The 13,097-nt window shown below is 42.8% G+C and overlaps 7 protein-coding genes across 9 annotated transcripts in view; 1 reads left to right on the top strand and 6 right to left on the bottom strand.

The window, feature by feature from the left end:
- LOC104711516 (transcription factor UNE10-like) lies at positions 1-3,393 on the bottom strand. The gene is made up of 6 exons (XM_010428220.2): positions 3,188-3,393; positions 2,632-3,112; positions 1,655-1,747; positions 1,341-1,406; positions 465-848; positions 1-338 (listed from the first exon to the last, which is right to left on the bottom strand). The coding sequence occupies exons 1-6, from the start codon at positions 3,283-3,285 to the stop codon at positions 255-257; spliced, it is 1,206 nt and encodes a 401-aa protein (XP_010426522.1). The 5' UTR covers positions 3,286-3,393; the 3' UTR covers positions 1-254.
- Positions 3,681-6,667, bottom strand: LOC104711496 (type III polyketide synthase C). 2 transcript variants are annotated; one of them, XM_019232949.1, is made up of 5 exons: positions 6,644-6,667; positions 6,472-6,537; positions 5,743-5,946; positions 5,508-5,662; positions 3,681-4,675 (listed from the first exon to the last, which is right to left on the bottom strand). In XM_019232949.1, exons 3-5 carry the CDS (start codon positions 5,942-5,944, stop codon positions 3,848-3,850), a joined length of 1,185 nt encoding a protein of 394 aa, XP_019088494.1. In that variant the 5' UTR covers positions 5,945-5,946; positions 6,472-6,537; positions 6,644-6,667; the 3' UTR covers positions 3,681-3,847. The 2 variants fall into 2 exon arrangements, with proteins under 2 accessions (XP_019088494.1, XP_019088493.1); XM_019232948.1 differs by lacking the exon at positions 3,681-4,675 and having other exon boundaries at positions 4,680-5,662.
- On the bottom strand, positions 6,042-7,127 carry LOC104711506 (probable plastid-lipid-associated protein 11). Its single transcript, XM_010428209.2, has 3 exons — positions 6,644-7,127; positions 6,472-6,537; positions 6,042-6,361 (listed from the first exon to the last, which is right to left on the bottom strand). The coding sequence occupies exons 1-3, from the start codon at positions 7,102-7,104 to the stop codon at positions 6,262-6,264; spliced, it is 627 nt and encodes a 208-aa protein (XP_010426511.1). The 5' UTR covers positions 7,105-7,127; the 3' UTR covers positions 6,042-6,261.
- Positions 7,359-9,520, top strand: LOC104711477 (probable mitochondrial import inner membrane translocase subunit TIM21). The gene is made up of 8 exons (XM_010428189.2): positions 7,359-7,545; positions 7,982-8,047; positions 8,142-8,160; positions 8,244-8,368; positions 8,536-8,714; positions 8,800-8,848; positions 8,944-9,063; positions 9,170-9,520. The coding sequence occupies exons 1-8, from the start codon at positions 7,426-7,428 to the stop codon at positions 9,326-9,328; spliced, it is 837 nt and encodes a 278-aa protein (XP_010426491.1). The 5' UTR covers positions 7,359-7,425; the 3' UTR covers positions 9,329-9,520.
- Positions 9,542-10,654, bottom strand: LOC104711457 (actin-related protein 2/3 complex subunit 5A). Its single transcript, XM_010428161.2, has 4 exons — positions 10,488-10,654; positions 10,320-10,392; positions 10,122-10,222; positions 9,542-9,834 (listed from the first exon to the last, which is right to left on the bottom strand). Exons 1-4 carry the CDS (start codon positions 10,574-10,576, stop codon positions 9,699-9,701), a joined length of 399 nt encoding a protein of 132 aa, XP_010426463.1. The 5' UTR covers positions 10,577-10,654; the 3' UTR covers positions 9,542-9,698.
- LOC104711471 (cationic amino acid transporter 9, chloroplastic) lies at positions 10,815-12,537 on the bottom strand. 2 transcript variants are annotated; one of them, XM_019232952.1, is made up of 5 exons: positions 12,315-12,537; positions 12,020-12,196; positions 11,688-11,924; positions 11,275-11,384; positions 10,815-11,193 (listed from the first exon to the last, which is right to left on the bottom strand). In XM_019232952.1, exons 1-5 carry the CDS (start codon positions 12,516-12,518, stop codon positions 11,172-11,174), a joined length of 750 nt encoding a protein of 249 aa, XP_019088497.1. In that variant the 5' UTR covers positions 12,519-12,537; the 3' UTR covers positions 10,815-11,171. The 2 variants fall into 2 exon arrangements, with proteins under 2 accessions (XP_019088497.1, XP_019088496.1); XM_019232951.1 differs by having other exon boundaries at positions 10,838-11,193; positions 11,275-11,370.
- Positions 12,551-13,097, bottom strand: part of LOC109126258 (cationic amino acid transporter 9, chloroplastic-like) — a 2,908-nt gene continuing 2,361 nt past the window's right edge. The window contains exon 6 of the mRNA XM_019229487.1: positions 12,551-12,871. Within this exon, the coding sequence (XP_019085032.1) occupies positions 12,551-12,871 (321 nt within the window). The remainder of the gene's footprint in view (positions 12,872-13,097) is intronic.

Raw genomic sequence — 13,097 nt, 5'->3', positions numbered from 1 at the left:
TAAAGTGAAGTTACAAATTCACTCAAAGATTACCATTATTTTTTGTCGGACGTACGACATCCAATTACACCACGATCTTTTTTTTTAAGTACGTATATCATCATAATTCATGAGTAGCCTATACATATGAGTTAAGTATGATGGAATATAAATATAAATATAAATATAAATATAAATATAAATATAAATATATATAGGTGTATTGTGACTAAACACATATATTGACGTACGATCGATGGATATTTTTAAAATAATCATTTTGGATTCGAAGGAGGAAGCTGATGCTGCATTTGCTGATATAATGCAGCCATCCTGCTATATGCTTCCATCGTCGTTGGCTGCAATATTTCAAAATATAAATATGGTCATGCATGTTCATTTTTTTGGGTTTTTTTGTTGACAAAATGAAGCATTAATGATTAGATATATATATATATATATATATATATATATATAAAGTCAACCTGTGACGAGCATGCAAGAAAGGCGGCCATAGGATCTGGAATTAAAGGAGACTGAAATCGAGTGTCGTTGGAAGAAGCATCCCACGATGGAGAAGTCATTGGCACAAATGGGTTTGGCATCATGTTGGCATGTATATTAGGAGTGGCAGCAGGAGAAGCAGCTCGGTTCATAGAATTCAGGTCCAGGAGACCGAGACCGGGCATCCCCATGCCAATCCCTAAACCCATGGGATTGGACATGAGAGACATCTGTAGTTGTTGTTGTTGCTGCAAGGCCATAGGAAGCATCATGGAAGGCATGTTCATTCTGCTCATCATGCTCACTTGTGCTTGAAGTTGCTTCAAGTACTCTATCACTTCATCCAACATGGATGCTTTATCCGTCTAAATCCAAAATTATAATAGTGAAATCTCTTTATATCTACTATAATTAACCAAACCAATGCTAGCTATACGGATTTAGTCAAGCATGTGATTACGTATATATAATACATGTGATATAGATTGTGTTGATTTTTGAGTCGACAGCCAGAAGGCATAAAATAATTTAAGGGGTATATGAATGGACCAATCGGACCAAGTAATAAAGAGATGTAAAATAAGTTTTTTAGGGGGCAACCAAATATAAAGATTGAGCATAAGTGTGTGGAGTAGAATCATCGTATGAGGTCCATTTCTTTAGATGCATTCACTTTGCTTTGGTCCACCATTTTTTTTTTCTCATATTATCCCCTCTAGCTATTTTAATGTATACCTACTTACTAGTATTATACTAATCAGCTAACTGACTGTAGTTCGTACGCAGGCTCAATAAGACATTGATGATTTGGCCACATTTTATGATGCATGTAGAACGACGAGTACGTACGTACGTACCTTGCTGGAATTGGGAACCAGTTTCTGCAAAGTCTTCATCCTTTGATTGATCTTATCTCTCCTCTTCTGCAAGAAAATGAATCAGTCAAAAGGGCTGTTAATAATTACTGTATTTGTCAAGGAGGATTGAATACCCTTAATTAAACTAAATAAATGAAAAACAAAAAAAAAAAGTAAAAAAAGAGAGTAATTAACAAGCATGTGTAATATAATTAATGAACCTGGAGCAATAGACGAAATATACATATAAGTTATAACAACTTGAAAAAGAGTAAAAAAATAAAGAAAAGAAAAAGAAGGTTTAAGGTGAATACTCGTTCGGATTGATTATGAATAGCAGCGGCTCTGCTTCTCTTGGTTGAAACTGATGATTTGCCTCCGCCTTTCTTCTCTTCTTCGTCCTCCATCTATATCAGGTTTTTTTTTTTTAATTCATTGTTTGGTTTTAAAAAAGGGATATAACTATAGTTCTATATATAGTTCTTGCCAGTGGGCGGCTGTGGCAGACTGAGTCATGATCATCGATGGTGTTATCAGGCGAGCCCATGGATGTTGAGGTGAAACCGACGTCGTAAGTGTCCATGGTCAGGCGCTGACTCCCGCTCCCGCTCCACTCCGGCGCCACTCTGGCTCGTTTTCCACCGGCCATGGTACGACCATCACTACACGACCCCACTCGGGTGGAGCCAACCCCACCGGGCTTGCTCTGTTGCTCCTGGAGGTTTGAGCAAGGGACAAGCGCGTCCATGGCCATGGCGGCTCTGGAAGAGCGATGGTGGAACCATGGGACGAGCTCATCAGTGGGCTTAGGGTTCGGGAGGCGAGTAGCTTGGTCCACTATCGACTCCAACGTTCCACCGGCGCCTGTGGAGTACTTTGTCGACGAAGCCGTCACTCTCGGTGGACCTAAACCGTGCAAGCCCAGTTGCCCGTTCTCCCACGTCAGCTCGGCTACCTCGTAGTCTAACCTGCAAACAAACAAATTATATATCAACAAAGAGTTATATATTATCAAGATGATATATATAAACCAAGGTGCATACATGGGGATATCGGCGGCTGTGGTGGAGCGGACGGTGGTGGTACCTGCTGCGGCCGCCNTGATTTGCCTCCGCCTTTCTTCTCTTCTTCGTCCTCCATCTATCGTTTTATCAGGTTTTTTTTATTCATTGTTTGCTATTTATGTATTAAAAAGGTGATATAACTATATACATAGCTAGAGCTCAGCTAGCTAGGCTTAATTAAATAACTAGAAGAACAAGAAGAAGCGAATGTATAATAAATGACTTGCCTGTGGGCGGCTGTGGCAGACGGAGTCATGATCATCGATGGTGTTATCAGGCGAGCCCATGGATGTTGAGGTGAAACCGACGTCGTAAGTGTCCATGGTCAGGCGCTGACTCCCGCTCCCGCTCCACTCCGGCGCCACTCTTGCTCGTTTTCCACCGGCCATGGTACGACCATCACTACACGACCCCACTCGGGTGGAGCCAACCCCACCGGGCTTGCTCTGTTGCTCCTGGAGGTTTGAGCAAGGGACAAGCGCGTCCATGGCCATGGCGGCTCTGGAAGAGCGATGGTGGAACCATGGGACGAGCTCATCAGTGGGCTTAGGGTTCGGGAGGCGAGTAGCTTGGTCCACTATCGACTCCAACGTTCCACCGGCGCCTGTGGAGTACTTTGTCGACGAAGCCGTCACTCTCGGTGGACCTAAACCGTGCAAGCCCAGTTGCCCGTTCTCCCACGTCAGCTCGGCTACCTCGTAGTCTAACCTGCAAACAAACAAATTATATATCAACAAAGAGTTATATATTATCAAGATGATATATATAAACCAAGGTGCATACATGGGGATATCGGCGGCTGTGGTGGAGCGGACGGTGGTGGTACCTGCTGCGGCCGCCGGAGTATCATCTATGTGACAGTTGGGAACACATTGGCTCATCTTAATTCTGTGTGTATTTATAATTTAAAAGATTGTTTTGTGTTATATTGAGATCTTCTTCTCTTTCTTAAAAAGAACTTTTTATGTGAACTTTTGTAGTAATCACATAATGGACAAGTGGGGACATGGTACTTGAATCGTTAACCATATGTATTTAGTTATTATATAGGTCCCATCTTTCAATGGCTTGCTTAACACCTGTTGAATGTTTTGTTGACAGCTTAAGTGTGAGAATCAAATTATATAACTCACAATTTGTTGTCATACGTTTAGTAGTAGGATTCGCATTCGCTAAAAAAATTATACTATGTTACGTATGTTCTTTTGCTAGAATCGAAGCAAGAGTGGAGGATAAAGCGGTGAATAAATTAAAGCCAGAGAAAACGACATTCTGATTTTGCAAGGATGAAACTATATTACTACGTGGATGCATGAAGGCCTATTACTTTTAACCGAGTGTCCTAGAATCACTGTAATTGGCATTGGTTCATGAATAGTTAACGTGCCGATTCTCATACTATTTTTACTTGTTTACAAATCTCCGGCTCATAGTCATAAACATTTAAAGACTCCTCATGAGAAAGCCTTCGAAGGTGATTCCTGGTCCGAAAGCTAATCCCAAACCCCATTCTTCTCCCTCTGTGCCTTTCTTCTCAAGCTCCTCTTTCACTTTTTCCATTATGTAGAAGATGGTGTTACTGCTTACGTTCCCATAATCCATCAACGCCCGTCTGCTGCATTCCAGCTTTTCCGGCTTCAGCTTCAGCTTTGTCTCTATCCCACTCAGGATGGCGGGTCCACCCGGATGAACTGCCCAGAAAAGGTCATTGAAATCCAACAAACCAGAGCCAGAACCCGCCTTTGCCACCAGCTTCTTGCAGAACTCCTCGACATTGTCTTCGATCTTCTGAGGGAGGTCTCTTCCTAGCTTGAAGCTTATGCCCTCTTCTGACAGCCGCCCGTCGATCACCCCTTGCGTTCCAGGCAGGAACTGCTGCAGAGCACAGTGAAGCTCCATGAAGGGAGATTCGGACTCTGTAGGGTCTGCTCCGATGATCAGGGCAGCGGCTCCGTCTCCAAAGAGTGCAGCCCCGACTAAGTCATAAGGGCGAGCTTTGTTGGGCGGGCGGAACCCCAGAACCGTAGTCTCAGAGGTGGTGAGCAGCACCCGGCTCCCAGGGTTGTTCTCAGCAATGTCTTTGGCCACGCGCAGCCCGCTCAGACCTCCGTAGCATCCCAGAAAATACAGCATCACTCTCTGAACCTCGTTGCTAAGGCCCAGCTGTGCCGAGAGGTAGAGGTCACCTCCGGGCAAACGGAACTCACTGGAGGAAACATAGAGAAGATGAGTGATATCTTCCACTGCCCTTCCCCAGTCCTTGATGCAAACCAAGCTANAGACTCCTCATGAGAAAGCCTTCGAAGGTGATTCCCGGTCCGAAAGCTAATCCCAAACCCCATTCTTCTCCCTCTGTGCCTTTCTTCTCAAGCTCATCTCTCACTTTTTCCATTATGTAGAAGATGGTGTTACTGCTTACGTTCCCATAATCCATCAACGCCCGTCTGCTGCATTCTAGCTTTTCCGGCTTCAGCTTCAGCTTTGTCTCCAGCCCACTCAGGATGGCGGGTCCACCCGGGTGAACTGCCCAGAAAAGGTCATTTAAATCCAACAAACCAGAGCCAGAACCCGCCTTTGCCACCAGCTTCTTGCAGAACTCCTCGACATTGTCTTCGATCTTCTGAGGGAGGTCTCTTCCTAGCTTGAAGCTTATGCCCTCTTCTGACAGCCGCCCGTCGATCACCCCTTGCGTTCCAGGCAGGAACTGCTGCAGAGCACAGTGAAGCTCCATGAAGGGAGATTCGGACTCTGTAGGGTCTGCTCCGATGATCAGGGCAGCGGCTCCGTCTCCAAAGAGTGCAGCCCCGACTAAGTCATAAGGGCGAGCTTTGTTGGGCGGGCGGAACCCCAGAACCGTAGTCTCAGAGGTGGTGAGCAGCACCCGGCTCCCAGGGTTGTTCTCAGCAATGTCTTTGGCCACGCGCAGCCCGCTCAGACCTCCGTAGCATCCCAGAAAATACAGCATCACTCTCTGAACCTCGTTGCTAAGGCCCAGCTGTGCCGAGAGGTAGAGGTCACCTCCGGGCAAACGGAACTCACTGGAGGAAACATAGAGAAGATGAGTGATATCTTCCACTGCCCTTCCCCAGTCCTTGATGCAAACCAAGCTAGCTTCATATGCCATCTGCACAACCGCCTCGTTTGCGATCTCAAGCCTCTGATTGATGGTTGGGGAACCCTCAGTTGCTAGCTCAGGGTATTTGTGCAGCGTCTCCCGAGACATGACTGTGTAGCGTGTTTTCACAGTTGTGGTTTTACCTAACATCAACAAGACACGTATACATATGCTTATCTTTGCACAGGATGCTCAAAAAGAAAAGGTTGACAAAGAAAGTTACACAAGTGTTGCAGCTTGTCTTTGATAGAAAGGTCATCGCATTTGATTTCACGGAGATACTCCTCCACGAGATTTTCCTGGGAAACGACATTGCTAGGGAAGGCCTTACCAAGAGCAAGCACTGTTGCCTTGCCCTGAGTTGCAGCCCGCCTTGTGCTTTTGCCTATTTCCATTCGTTTCTCTAACCTTACGGACGCCAACATCTCTTTTCAGTTTCCCAATAAACAAAACACAAAGGATTAGCGTTGGCCTTTTTAACTCATGGACAGAGAAGATAACAGGAAAAAAAAAAAAAGGGCATAGAAAATGTGGGTGGTGCGTTTGTAACAAACAGACAAAAACCCGAAATATACTCAAGGGTCACACTTTGAATGATCCTTCATATTACTCTCTCTCTCCTTACATTCCTGCCTCATTTATTTGAGACCCAATGGTAAAAGACGATGACTATTCAGAGGAATTGAAGCGGTGTATTATCATACAAGAAAGAAACAAAGCTTTAACCTAGTAAATATACAAATCATTCTGTCCAGTTATAAGGAGCACGATCAACAATTAAGTAGTCTCCTCTGATGTCCTTGGCCACTCTGATATCACCGTCCATATACACATTCTCAAACCTGTGGAACCCAAAACCCAAAACTCTCTCTCTCTCTTTATCTGTACATATATAGCATTCAGAAGAAGCGAAGGTCGTTGTTTTTGTAAATAGAGCATATAACTAACTCACCAGCCCTTCCCAAATGGTGGCAGTGGGAGCTCCCAGTTCTTCCCTCTCAACACCGCACTATTGAATCTGACATATCAAACAAAAACGCAATCCAATTAAGCAAGCTACACACACTCACTCTCTCTCTCTCTCTCTCTCTGTTTCAATTACTAATTTGAGAAGGATTTGGAACCTGAAATTGACTCTCTGCGGGGAAGCGATTTGGATATCAGAGCGTACGAAGAAAACACCGTCCGGCGGGAAAGTGATGACGTTATTGAGGATCCGTTTCTTTACATCGATCACCTGCAAAATGTCTCCGGCGCTCGTCCCAAACAAACCCGCCTTTTCTATGATGAAGAGCTGTTCCTTCTCCGTCGTCCAAAGGAGCCGCCACGTGGCAGATAGAGAGTCGCCTGTGGTGATGGAGCTACGGCCGATTACCGCCATGGATTCGATGGCATTCACGATTGCGTCTCTCTTCGTGGCGTCTTTCTGGGTTCTCAGACCTCGATCCTCCTCCGAGATCAGCTCCAGCAGCTTCCGCTTGGCTCGCTGTGCTGAACAGCTTGTTCGAAAAGCGCCACGACGACTGCGGAGTGGAGCAGCAGCAGGAGGAGGAGGACGACATGCCGAGAGCAGCGCAACAGCCATGTTTGCACTTCCATGGTTGAGGTTGCGAGTTAGAACTTAGAAGAAGATTTATCTTTTATTGGGCTTTAAAAAGCGAAGCCCGTTTGGTTTGGGGAAATAAAAAAAATGAACAAGCTTTTTTTTGTTTTCATCTCATGAGGCCAAAGCCCAAGCCCAATCGAAGAGCGTGCACGTGCGTGCTTCTTTGTCACGTGTCTACCCCACAGAAGCGGCTTCGCCTTGCTCGTCAAAGAAAAATAAAAAGCTTCCAAGTTTCATTCTTTCTCCTCCTCCTCCTCCTCCTCCTCCTCCTGTCACTAATTTTGTGGTACCAGATACGAGATGATGATGATGAATCTTCTAAGGAGATCAGCGTTGGTCATCGGACGCCAATCCAAGTCGAAACTGACTTCGTTTTCTTCCTCCGCTTCTTCACAACCTTCTTCTGGAATCCCAAAATCGGTTTCTCTCTCTGCCTTCTCATTTTGCTCAGTTCCTTGCGTAATTATGATTTTTTTTATTCCATCTAATATTCTTTTTTTTTTTTTTCCCACTGTGGCGGCTTTTATTATTAAGCATCGTTAAAAAGAATGGCTAGTCTCTTTTCAAAGCTATTATTACTTCTTCCAATTAGTCATGGAATTGCATATTACTGTAGTACAAGGTTTCCAATATATCTGCACTTTGGTCTGAGTCTGAGGAGGTTGTTTTTTTTTCTAGTCCTGTCTCTCTCTCTAGTAACAAACAAGAATACCTTGATCGTTCGTTATGAGGCTTTTAACAAACATTTTGACCCCTTTTCTAGTCCTATTCATACTCACTGGTTTCTATTTTTATCAAAAAAGGTCTTCTTCCCTTTAATTGTTATATATTCTTTGTTTTCTCCCTTTCGATGCAGTTGATAAGCGTTTTACAAAGAGGAGCATCAAGGCAGGCCATTACTGGTTCGGGTCTCTCGAGTCTGGTAACACACAACATTTAATTTGTTTGCCTACTTATACCCTTTTTGGGGGGCATATATGTTAGTTTAGTTAGTTCTCATCGTTTTTCTTATGCAGGACTCCGCTGGAGCTAATGGTCAGCGATTATCATGTGTTATAATATAACTTGACATCCCAGTCTTGTGTACTTGTTGTTCTGACAATGATCTCTGTTTACAGGACTATTGTTTCGCCCCCAAGCAAGTATATGTACGCAAACTCGTCTAAAGAAGATCAACTCATCTTACCTTACTAGATCTTTTGCATCAACAACTTCTAAAGAACCTGGGAATCAGCAGAATAAGGTGCTGTTCATAAGAATATGCTTTTGACCTCCAACATTTTTGTGTTTATTCTTACAAGTTCGCCACTTATCACAACGCAAAGCGACAGAGACAACTTATGTCATTTAATCCAGATATGCATAACGTCTTAAACATTAATGCCTGCTTTGAAAATTGTGTGTTTACAGGCTAAGAAAGAGGTGACGACTGTGGAGGATCCTTTTGATTCTCCTACATACCACATCCCTGAGAAACCGGTGACCTTTACAGAAGGTGCTTCCTACAGTCTTGTTATTCTGGCTGGGCTTGGGGTTGCCGGAGCTGCTGGGTACGGTGTGTTTAAAGAGCTCATATTTCAACCAAAAGAGTGAGACTTGAGAACTCTAGTTTCATTTTTATCTGCTAGGACACTAGGATTTGGAGTAATCTAAAGACACCATTCTGTATTCTAGGTACAAGATCTTTGACAAAGCCCTGAAGAGAATTCAAGATGATGGTCAGGTAAATAAGAAAGTAACTCCATCGATTGATCATAACGGAAAGGGGTGGTGAAAGCATCTGTGTTAATGCTCAGATTTTGTCTTGTTAATTATTAGGTGAGGGTTAGGATTGGATCCCCCATCAAAGGCTACGGACAAGAAACTAGAAACCGAGCTGCTCGTCAACGTATCCCCAACAGAGTATTTACAGATGAAGACGGAGTTGAGCATGTTGAGGTAATTCACCCCTTGTGGCCTTGGAGTCACATCCTTTGCTATATAAATTGAGAAACAAAATCGAGGAAACAGAATAGTGAATATATCAAAATTGAATATGCTTCAGGTAAACTTCTACATCCGTGGGACTCAAGGAGCGGGGAAAGTGTACACGGAGATGTTTAAAGACAAGGCAGAGAATGAGTGGAAATACACGTACCTGATCGTAGAGATTCTGACACCTTCCCCAGCCAAATTGATGCTGGAGTCTTATTTGCCCGCCTAAACACTCGGTATATTTTATGGTTGAGTTTATCCCGGAAAACATTCATAAACGGCTAAGATTGTTTTAGTTGGGTGTTTGGAGAAAGGAAAGAATTGTGTTACACATGAGTTGTAGGAATGACTTGTTGCTGTTATCAACGTCTGGACCAAGCATCTGTTTGCTAATTGGAGAAAATAAACAAGTCTAAAACTGGTAAATGCTCAATGTTTATGATTCTCGCGAGTCTTGAGGCCGTCTAACTGAGGCTTGATTAATAATATTCTTGTGCGAATTACAGAAAACATGAAACTGAGACATGCTTCCTCAGGGAAAATGTGCATATATCAATGAAGAGTACATTAGTGGCAAATGTTACAACAAATGGATCAAATCAAACGGTGTTTAAAGTATCAGTAAGACAGCGGAGAATGCAACCCAGACCAGCTCTCTCAGTGAGTTTCTCGTGAATCTTCAAGCACTGATCGCAAGTGGGTCGGTCCCCAGTAGAAAGGCCTCTGTACAAGTACCTGTTCCAACACCATTCAAGGAAACAAAATAAACTTCCACATAAACAAAGAAAGAAAGAAGAGCACAGACATTCCCACAGTGGGTAGATAGAGTTTGTTCCCATTCATACAAAACCTCATTCACTTTCTCATGTATCACACTACCTCCTCTTACGGTGAAGACTAGACTTTGCATAAGAATCGCAGCAACAATATCACAACATTTGCTCTCAAGACTTAGACATATGACGATTAAATAATGCAATCAAAGCAAAAGGAAAAAGGAAAAGAGAGTTTGCTTTTCTTACTTCATGAGAATGTCGTAATACTCGGCATCAAGAGCATTCAGCATTCCGTCAATATCCTTTATGGCCATTATAGCTCTGTGTACAACTATCCAATTAGCCGACTGCAATGAGAATAATATATGTGTTTGGCTCAGGAAACAAAATCACAAGAAGAAAGGAGATTCCTTTTTAATCAAGCAGACAGAGGGAAACACAGACCTTGCAACGTTCATCGCGAGTTTTGGGAGGCGAACCTTCAAGAGCCGTTTTCAAAGCTTCGACATGTTTGTACCTACACGCACAAACAAACAAACACCACTGAAGGTTATCTGAGAAAGAAAGGGGGAGAACTTTAGGGCAGGAGGATAACTCCAAAGGTAATATTACTGTTTGAGTAAGCTTTCAATCTTCCGCGATTTGGTTTCGATCCTCGCGATTATTGCCTCTGCATTATCAGCCTCCACAAATTCTGCCATTCGATCTCTCTCTCTCTCTCTCTCCCTCGCCCTTCTCTCTGATCAGAGATTTCTTCTTTTCTTCAGAATTTCAGATGATGTGAAAGAGAGGAAAACTCACTCAATCGTCGTTTAACCATTTTAAAAAGGGACTGGCTGACGTTTTTGTTACCCTTAAACGGCATGTTTCCTACGCTAGATTAAAAAAAAAAAAACAATTCATTTTTCCTCCTGGGTATATATAATGAAGGAAAAGAAAGAAAGCACAATAGCGATTTTCAGTCATTCTCAAGGCTTCAGTTGAAATGCAGGAGCATACTTATATACTCAAGTTTTATTTACAAATTACAATAATAATATCTAAATTCCTCACATCCCATTCAATCCCTTACACTCAAACAGAATTTGTAGGTCTCTCACGCAACACATAAACTTGCTATCTACACTCAACAAATGGCTTGCACCGTTTTAAGTAACACAGCTATAATAGTGTAGCATTAACAAGATTCGCTTTCAGTTTCAGGTGCCCTCTGATAAACCACAGTGCTTGTATCTGCGTGGTACTGCCCATACAAGGCATAAACAGCAGTTGCAAGCACATTGACAACAACAAATCTTATCCACGCTTCATAATGCAACTGCAACGTAGCGGAGATATCAAATTTAGATCATATTGTATGTGCCTGGAATTAGTATTGAAGTTAGTTCTAAGCGTGTACCTGAGCAAATAAGAAGATATTGAAGAAAATGCATACGCATGGCACAATGGGTACACCAGGACAGGTAAACCCAGGACCCAGAGACTGAGCATAAGCCTGAAAGCGAAAAGCTGAGGGGTCAACATAACATGAAGCACTGATAGATAGGATGGCATTTGCCAAATATCTCCTCGTGTAATTTCTAACCGATGTTAACAAATCTCTCCTCTAAACCAAGAATGCAAAGTTACTTCAACAGACAACAGTCACAGACTTTTAGAGTATCACTGTGGAGTTCTAAGTGCCAGAACATGCTACTGCTGGCCTCTATTCCACTAAACGACTTTGTATCTAGCATTTTAACACTAGTAAAACTCCTTTTTTTGGCGCTATTCAACTAAGCAGAGTGTTAGCTTATGCTTAAGGCTACTTACTTTGCGAAAATGAAGAACTGCTGAAGCAACAACTGCCATAGCAACGGAGAGGAGAATAAATATAACTGAAGCACTGAAACGGTATAGTATGCCAGCACTAAAACCACTGCATGCAATTATAACAAGGCAAATGACACCTTCCTGCCAACTAGATGTCCATCTATTGGACGACTCTCTTTCTTTTTTATCATTCAGTCTCAACGCCACAACACAAGCCGCAACAACTGAATACCCAGTCTGAAACAATGGAGCACCGAAAATAATTTTAATCTGGAAAGTATAAGTATCAAATAGAAAACGAAGGGAGATAGAAAATTAAGACCATGACGTACCAATGTACCAACGGACAGAATATGGGAAAGACTATGTACATTAAATATGCCACCTAAAACGGCAGCTACAATGCCGCACCAGATTTGAGAATGAAGAGGTGTATGAAGAGTTGGGTGTATTCTGGAAAAGACTGAAGGCAATAGGCCATCCCTTCCAAGTCCCAGATATAACCTGGACTGTTTATCCGAACTATCAGATGATTACTTAGGGTTACCTTGGTTCGCATCATGAGAAACAAGTGACATAATTACAAAAGAAATCCAGGTACATATATATATATATATATATATTCACCTGAACATAAAGACCAACAAGCAGAGTAGTCGTAAGTCCAGCAACAGCACCAATACTGATTAAGACTGAGACGAACTTCATACCCTTTGATGAAAAGGCTTCAGCTAAAGGAGCATCTTCACTAAGGAGGCTAAAAGGGACCATCCCGGTGAGCACTAAACATACGCCAATGTACAGCGAGATACAAACCAGAAGGCTCCCCATAATTCCGATTGGCAGATCACGCTGAACAGGAATTAAACAGATATAAGAAAAACTGTGTAGATGATAGCAGNNTATTCAACTAAGCAGAGTGTTAGCTTATGCTTAAGGCTACTTACTTTGCGAAAATGAAGAACTGCTGAAGCAACAACTGCCACAGCAACGGAGAGGAGAATAAATATAACTGAAGCACTGAAACGGTATAGTATGCCAGCACCAAAACCACTGCATGCAATTATAACAAGGCAAGTGACACCTTCACGCCAACTTGATGTCCATCTATTGGACGACTCTCTTTCTTTTTTATCATTCAGTCTCAACGCCACAACACAAGCCGCAACAACTGAATACCCAGTCTGAAACAATGGAGCACCGAAAATAATTTTAATCTGGAAAGTATAAGTATCAAATAGAAAACGAAGGGAGATAGAAAATTAAGACCATGACGTACCAATGTACCAACGGACAGAATATGGGAAAGACTATGTACATTAAATATGCCACCTAAAACGGCAGCTACAATGCCGCACCAGATTTGAGAATGAAGAGGTGTATGAAGAGTTGGGTGTATTCTGGAAAAGA

Source organism: Camelina sativa, chromosome 2 (assembly GCF_000633955.1).
Source record: "Camelina sativa cultivar DH55 chromosome 2, Cs, whole genome shotgun sequence".
Taxonomy (NCBI): Eukaryota; Viridiplantae; Streptophyta; class Magnoliopsida; order Brassicales; family Brassicaceae; genus Camelina; species Camelina sativa.
The sequence above is the reverse complement of the archived record's forward strand: the minus strand, read 5'-3'. Positions and strand labels throughout refer to the sequence as shown.

Excerpts from the sequence above, each read along its gene's own strand:
- LOC104711516 (XM_010428220.2), bottom strand. The coding sequence starts at position 3,285 with ATGAGCCAATGTGTTCCCAACTGTCACATAGATGATACTCCGGCGGCC. Across the intron at positions 1,407-1,654 it reads TTCATAATCAATCCGAACGA|AAGAGGAGAGATAAGATCAA; the intron begins GTATTCACCTTA and ends ATTTTCTTGCAG. Across the intron at positions 339-464 it reads TTCTTGCATGCTCGTCACAG|CCAACGACGATGGAAGCATA; the intron begins GTTGACTTTATA and ends GAAATATTGCAG.
- LOC104711496 (XM_019232949.1), bottom strand. The coding sequence starts at position 5,944 with ATGTTGGCGTCCGTAAGGTTAGAGAAACGAATGGAAATAGGCAAAAGC. Across the intron at positions 5,663-5,742 it reads AGACAAGCTGCAACACTTGT|GTAAAACCACAACTGTGAAA; the intron begins GTAACTTTCTTT and ends TGTTGATGTTAG.
- LOC104711506 (XM_010428209.2), bottom strand. The coding sequence starts at position 7,104 with ATGGCTGTTGCGCTGCTCTCGGCATGTCGTCCTCCTCCTCCTGCTGCT. Across the intron at positions 6,538-6,643 it reads CCGCAGAGAGTCAATTTCAG|ATTCAATAGTGCGGTGTTGA; the intron begins GTTCCAAATCCT and ends TTGATATGTCAG. Across the intron at positions 6,362-6,471 it reads CCACCATTTGGGAAGGGCTG|GTTTGAGAATGTGTATATGG; the intron begins GTGAGTTAGTTA and ends TGGGTTCCACAG.
- LOC104711477 (XM_010428189.2), top strand. The coding sequence starts at position 7,426 with ATGATGATGATGAATCTTCTAAGGAGATCAGCGTTGGTCATCGGACGC. Across the intron at positions 7,546-7,981 it reads CTTCTGGAATCCCAAAATCG|TTGATAAGCGTTTTACAAAG; the intron begins GTTTCTCTCTCT and ends CTTTCGATGCAG. Across the intron at positions 9,064-9,169 it reads ACGGAGTTGAGCATGTTGAG|GTAAACTTCTACATCCGTGG; the intron begins GTAATTCACCCC and ends AATATGCTTCAG.
- LOC104711457 (XM_010428161.2), bottom strand. The coding sequence starts at position 10,576 with ATGGCAGAATTTGTGGAGGCTGATAATGCAGAGGCAATAATCGCGAGG. Across the intron at positions 10,393-10,487 it reads ATTGAAAGCTTACTCAAACA|GTACAAACATGTCGAAGCTT; the intron begins GTAATATTACCT and ends TTGTGCGTGTAG. Across the intron at positions 9,835-10,121 it reads TATTACGACATTCTCATGAA|GTACTTGTACAGAGGCCTTT; the intron begins GTAAGAAAAGCA and ends GTGTTGGAACAG.
- LOC104711471 (XM_019232951.1), bottom strand. The coding sequence starts at position 12,518 with ATGGGGAGCCTTCTGGTTTGTATCTCGCTGTACATTGGCGTATGTTTA. Across the intron at positions 12,197-12,314 it reads TTGTTGGTCTTTATGTTCAG|TCCAGGTTATATCTGGGACT; the intron begins GTGAATATATAT and ends TCGGATAAACAG. Across the intron at positions 11,925-12,019 it reads TTCTGTCCGTTGGTACATTG|ACTGGGTATTCAGTTGTTGC; the intron begins GTACGTCATGGT and ends CCATTGTTTCAG.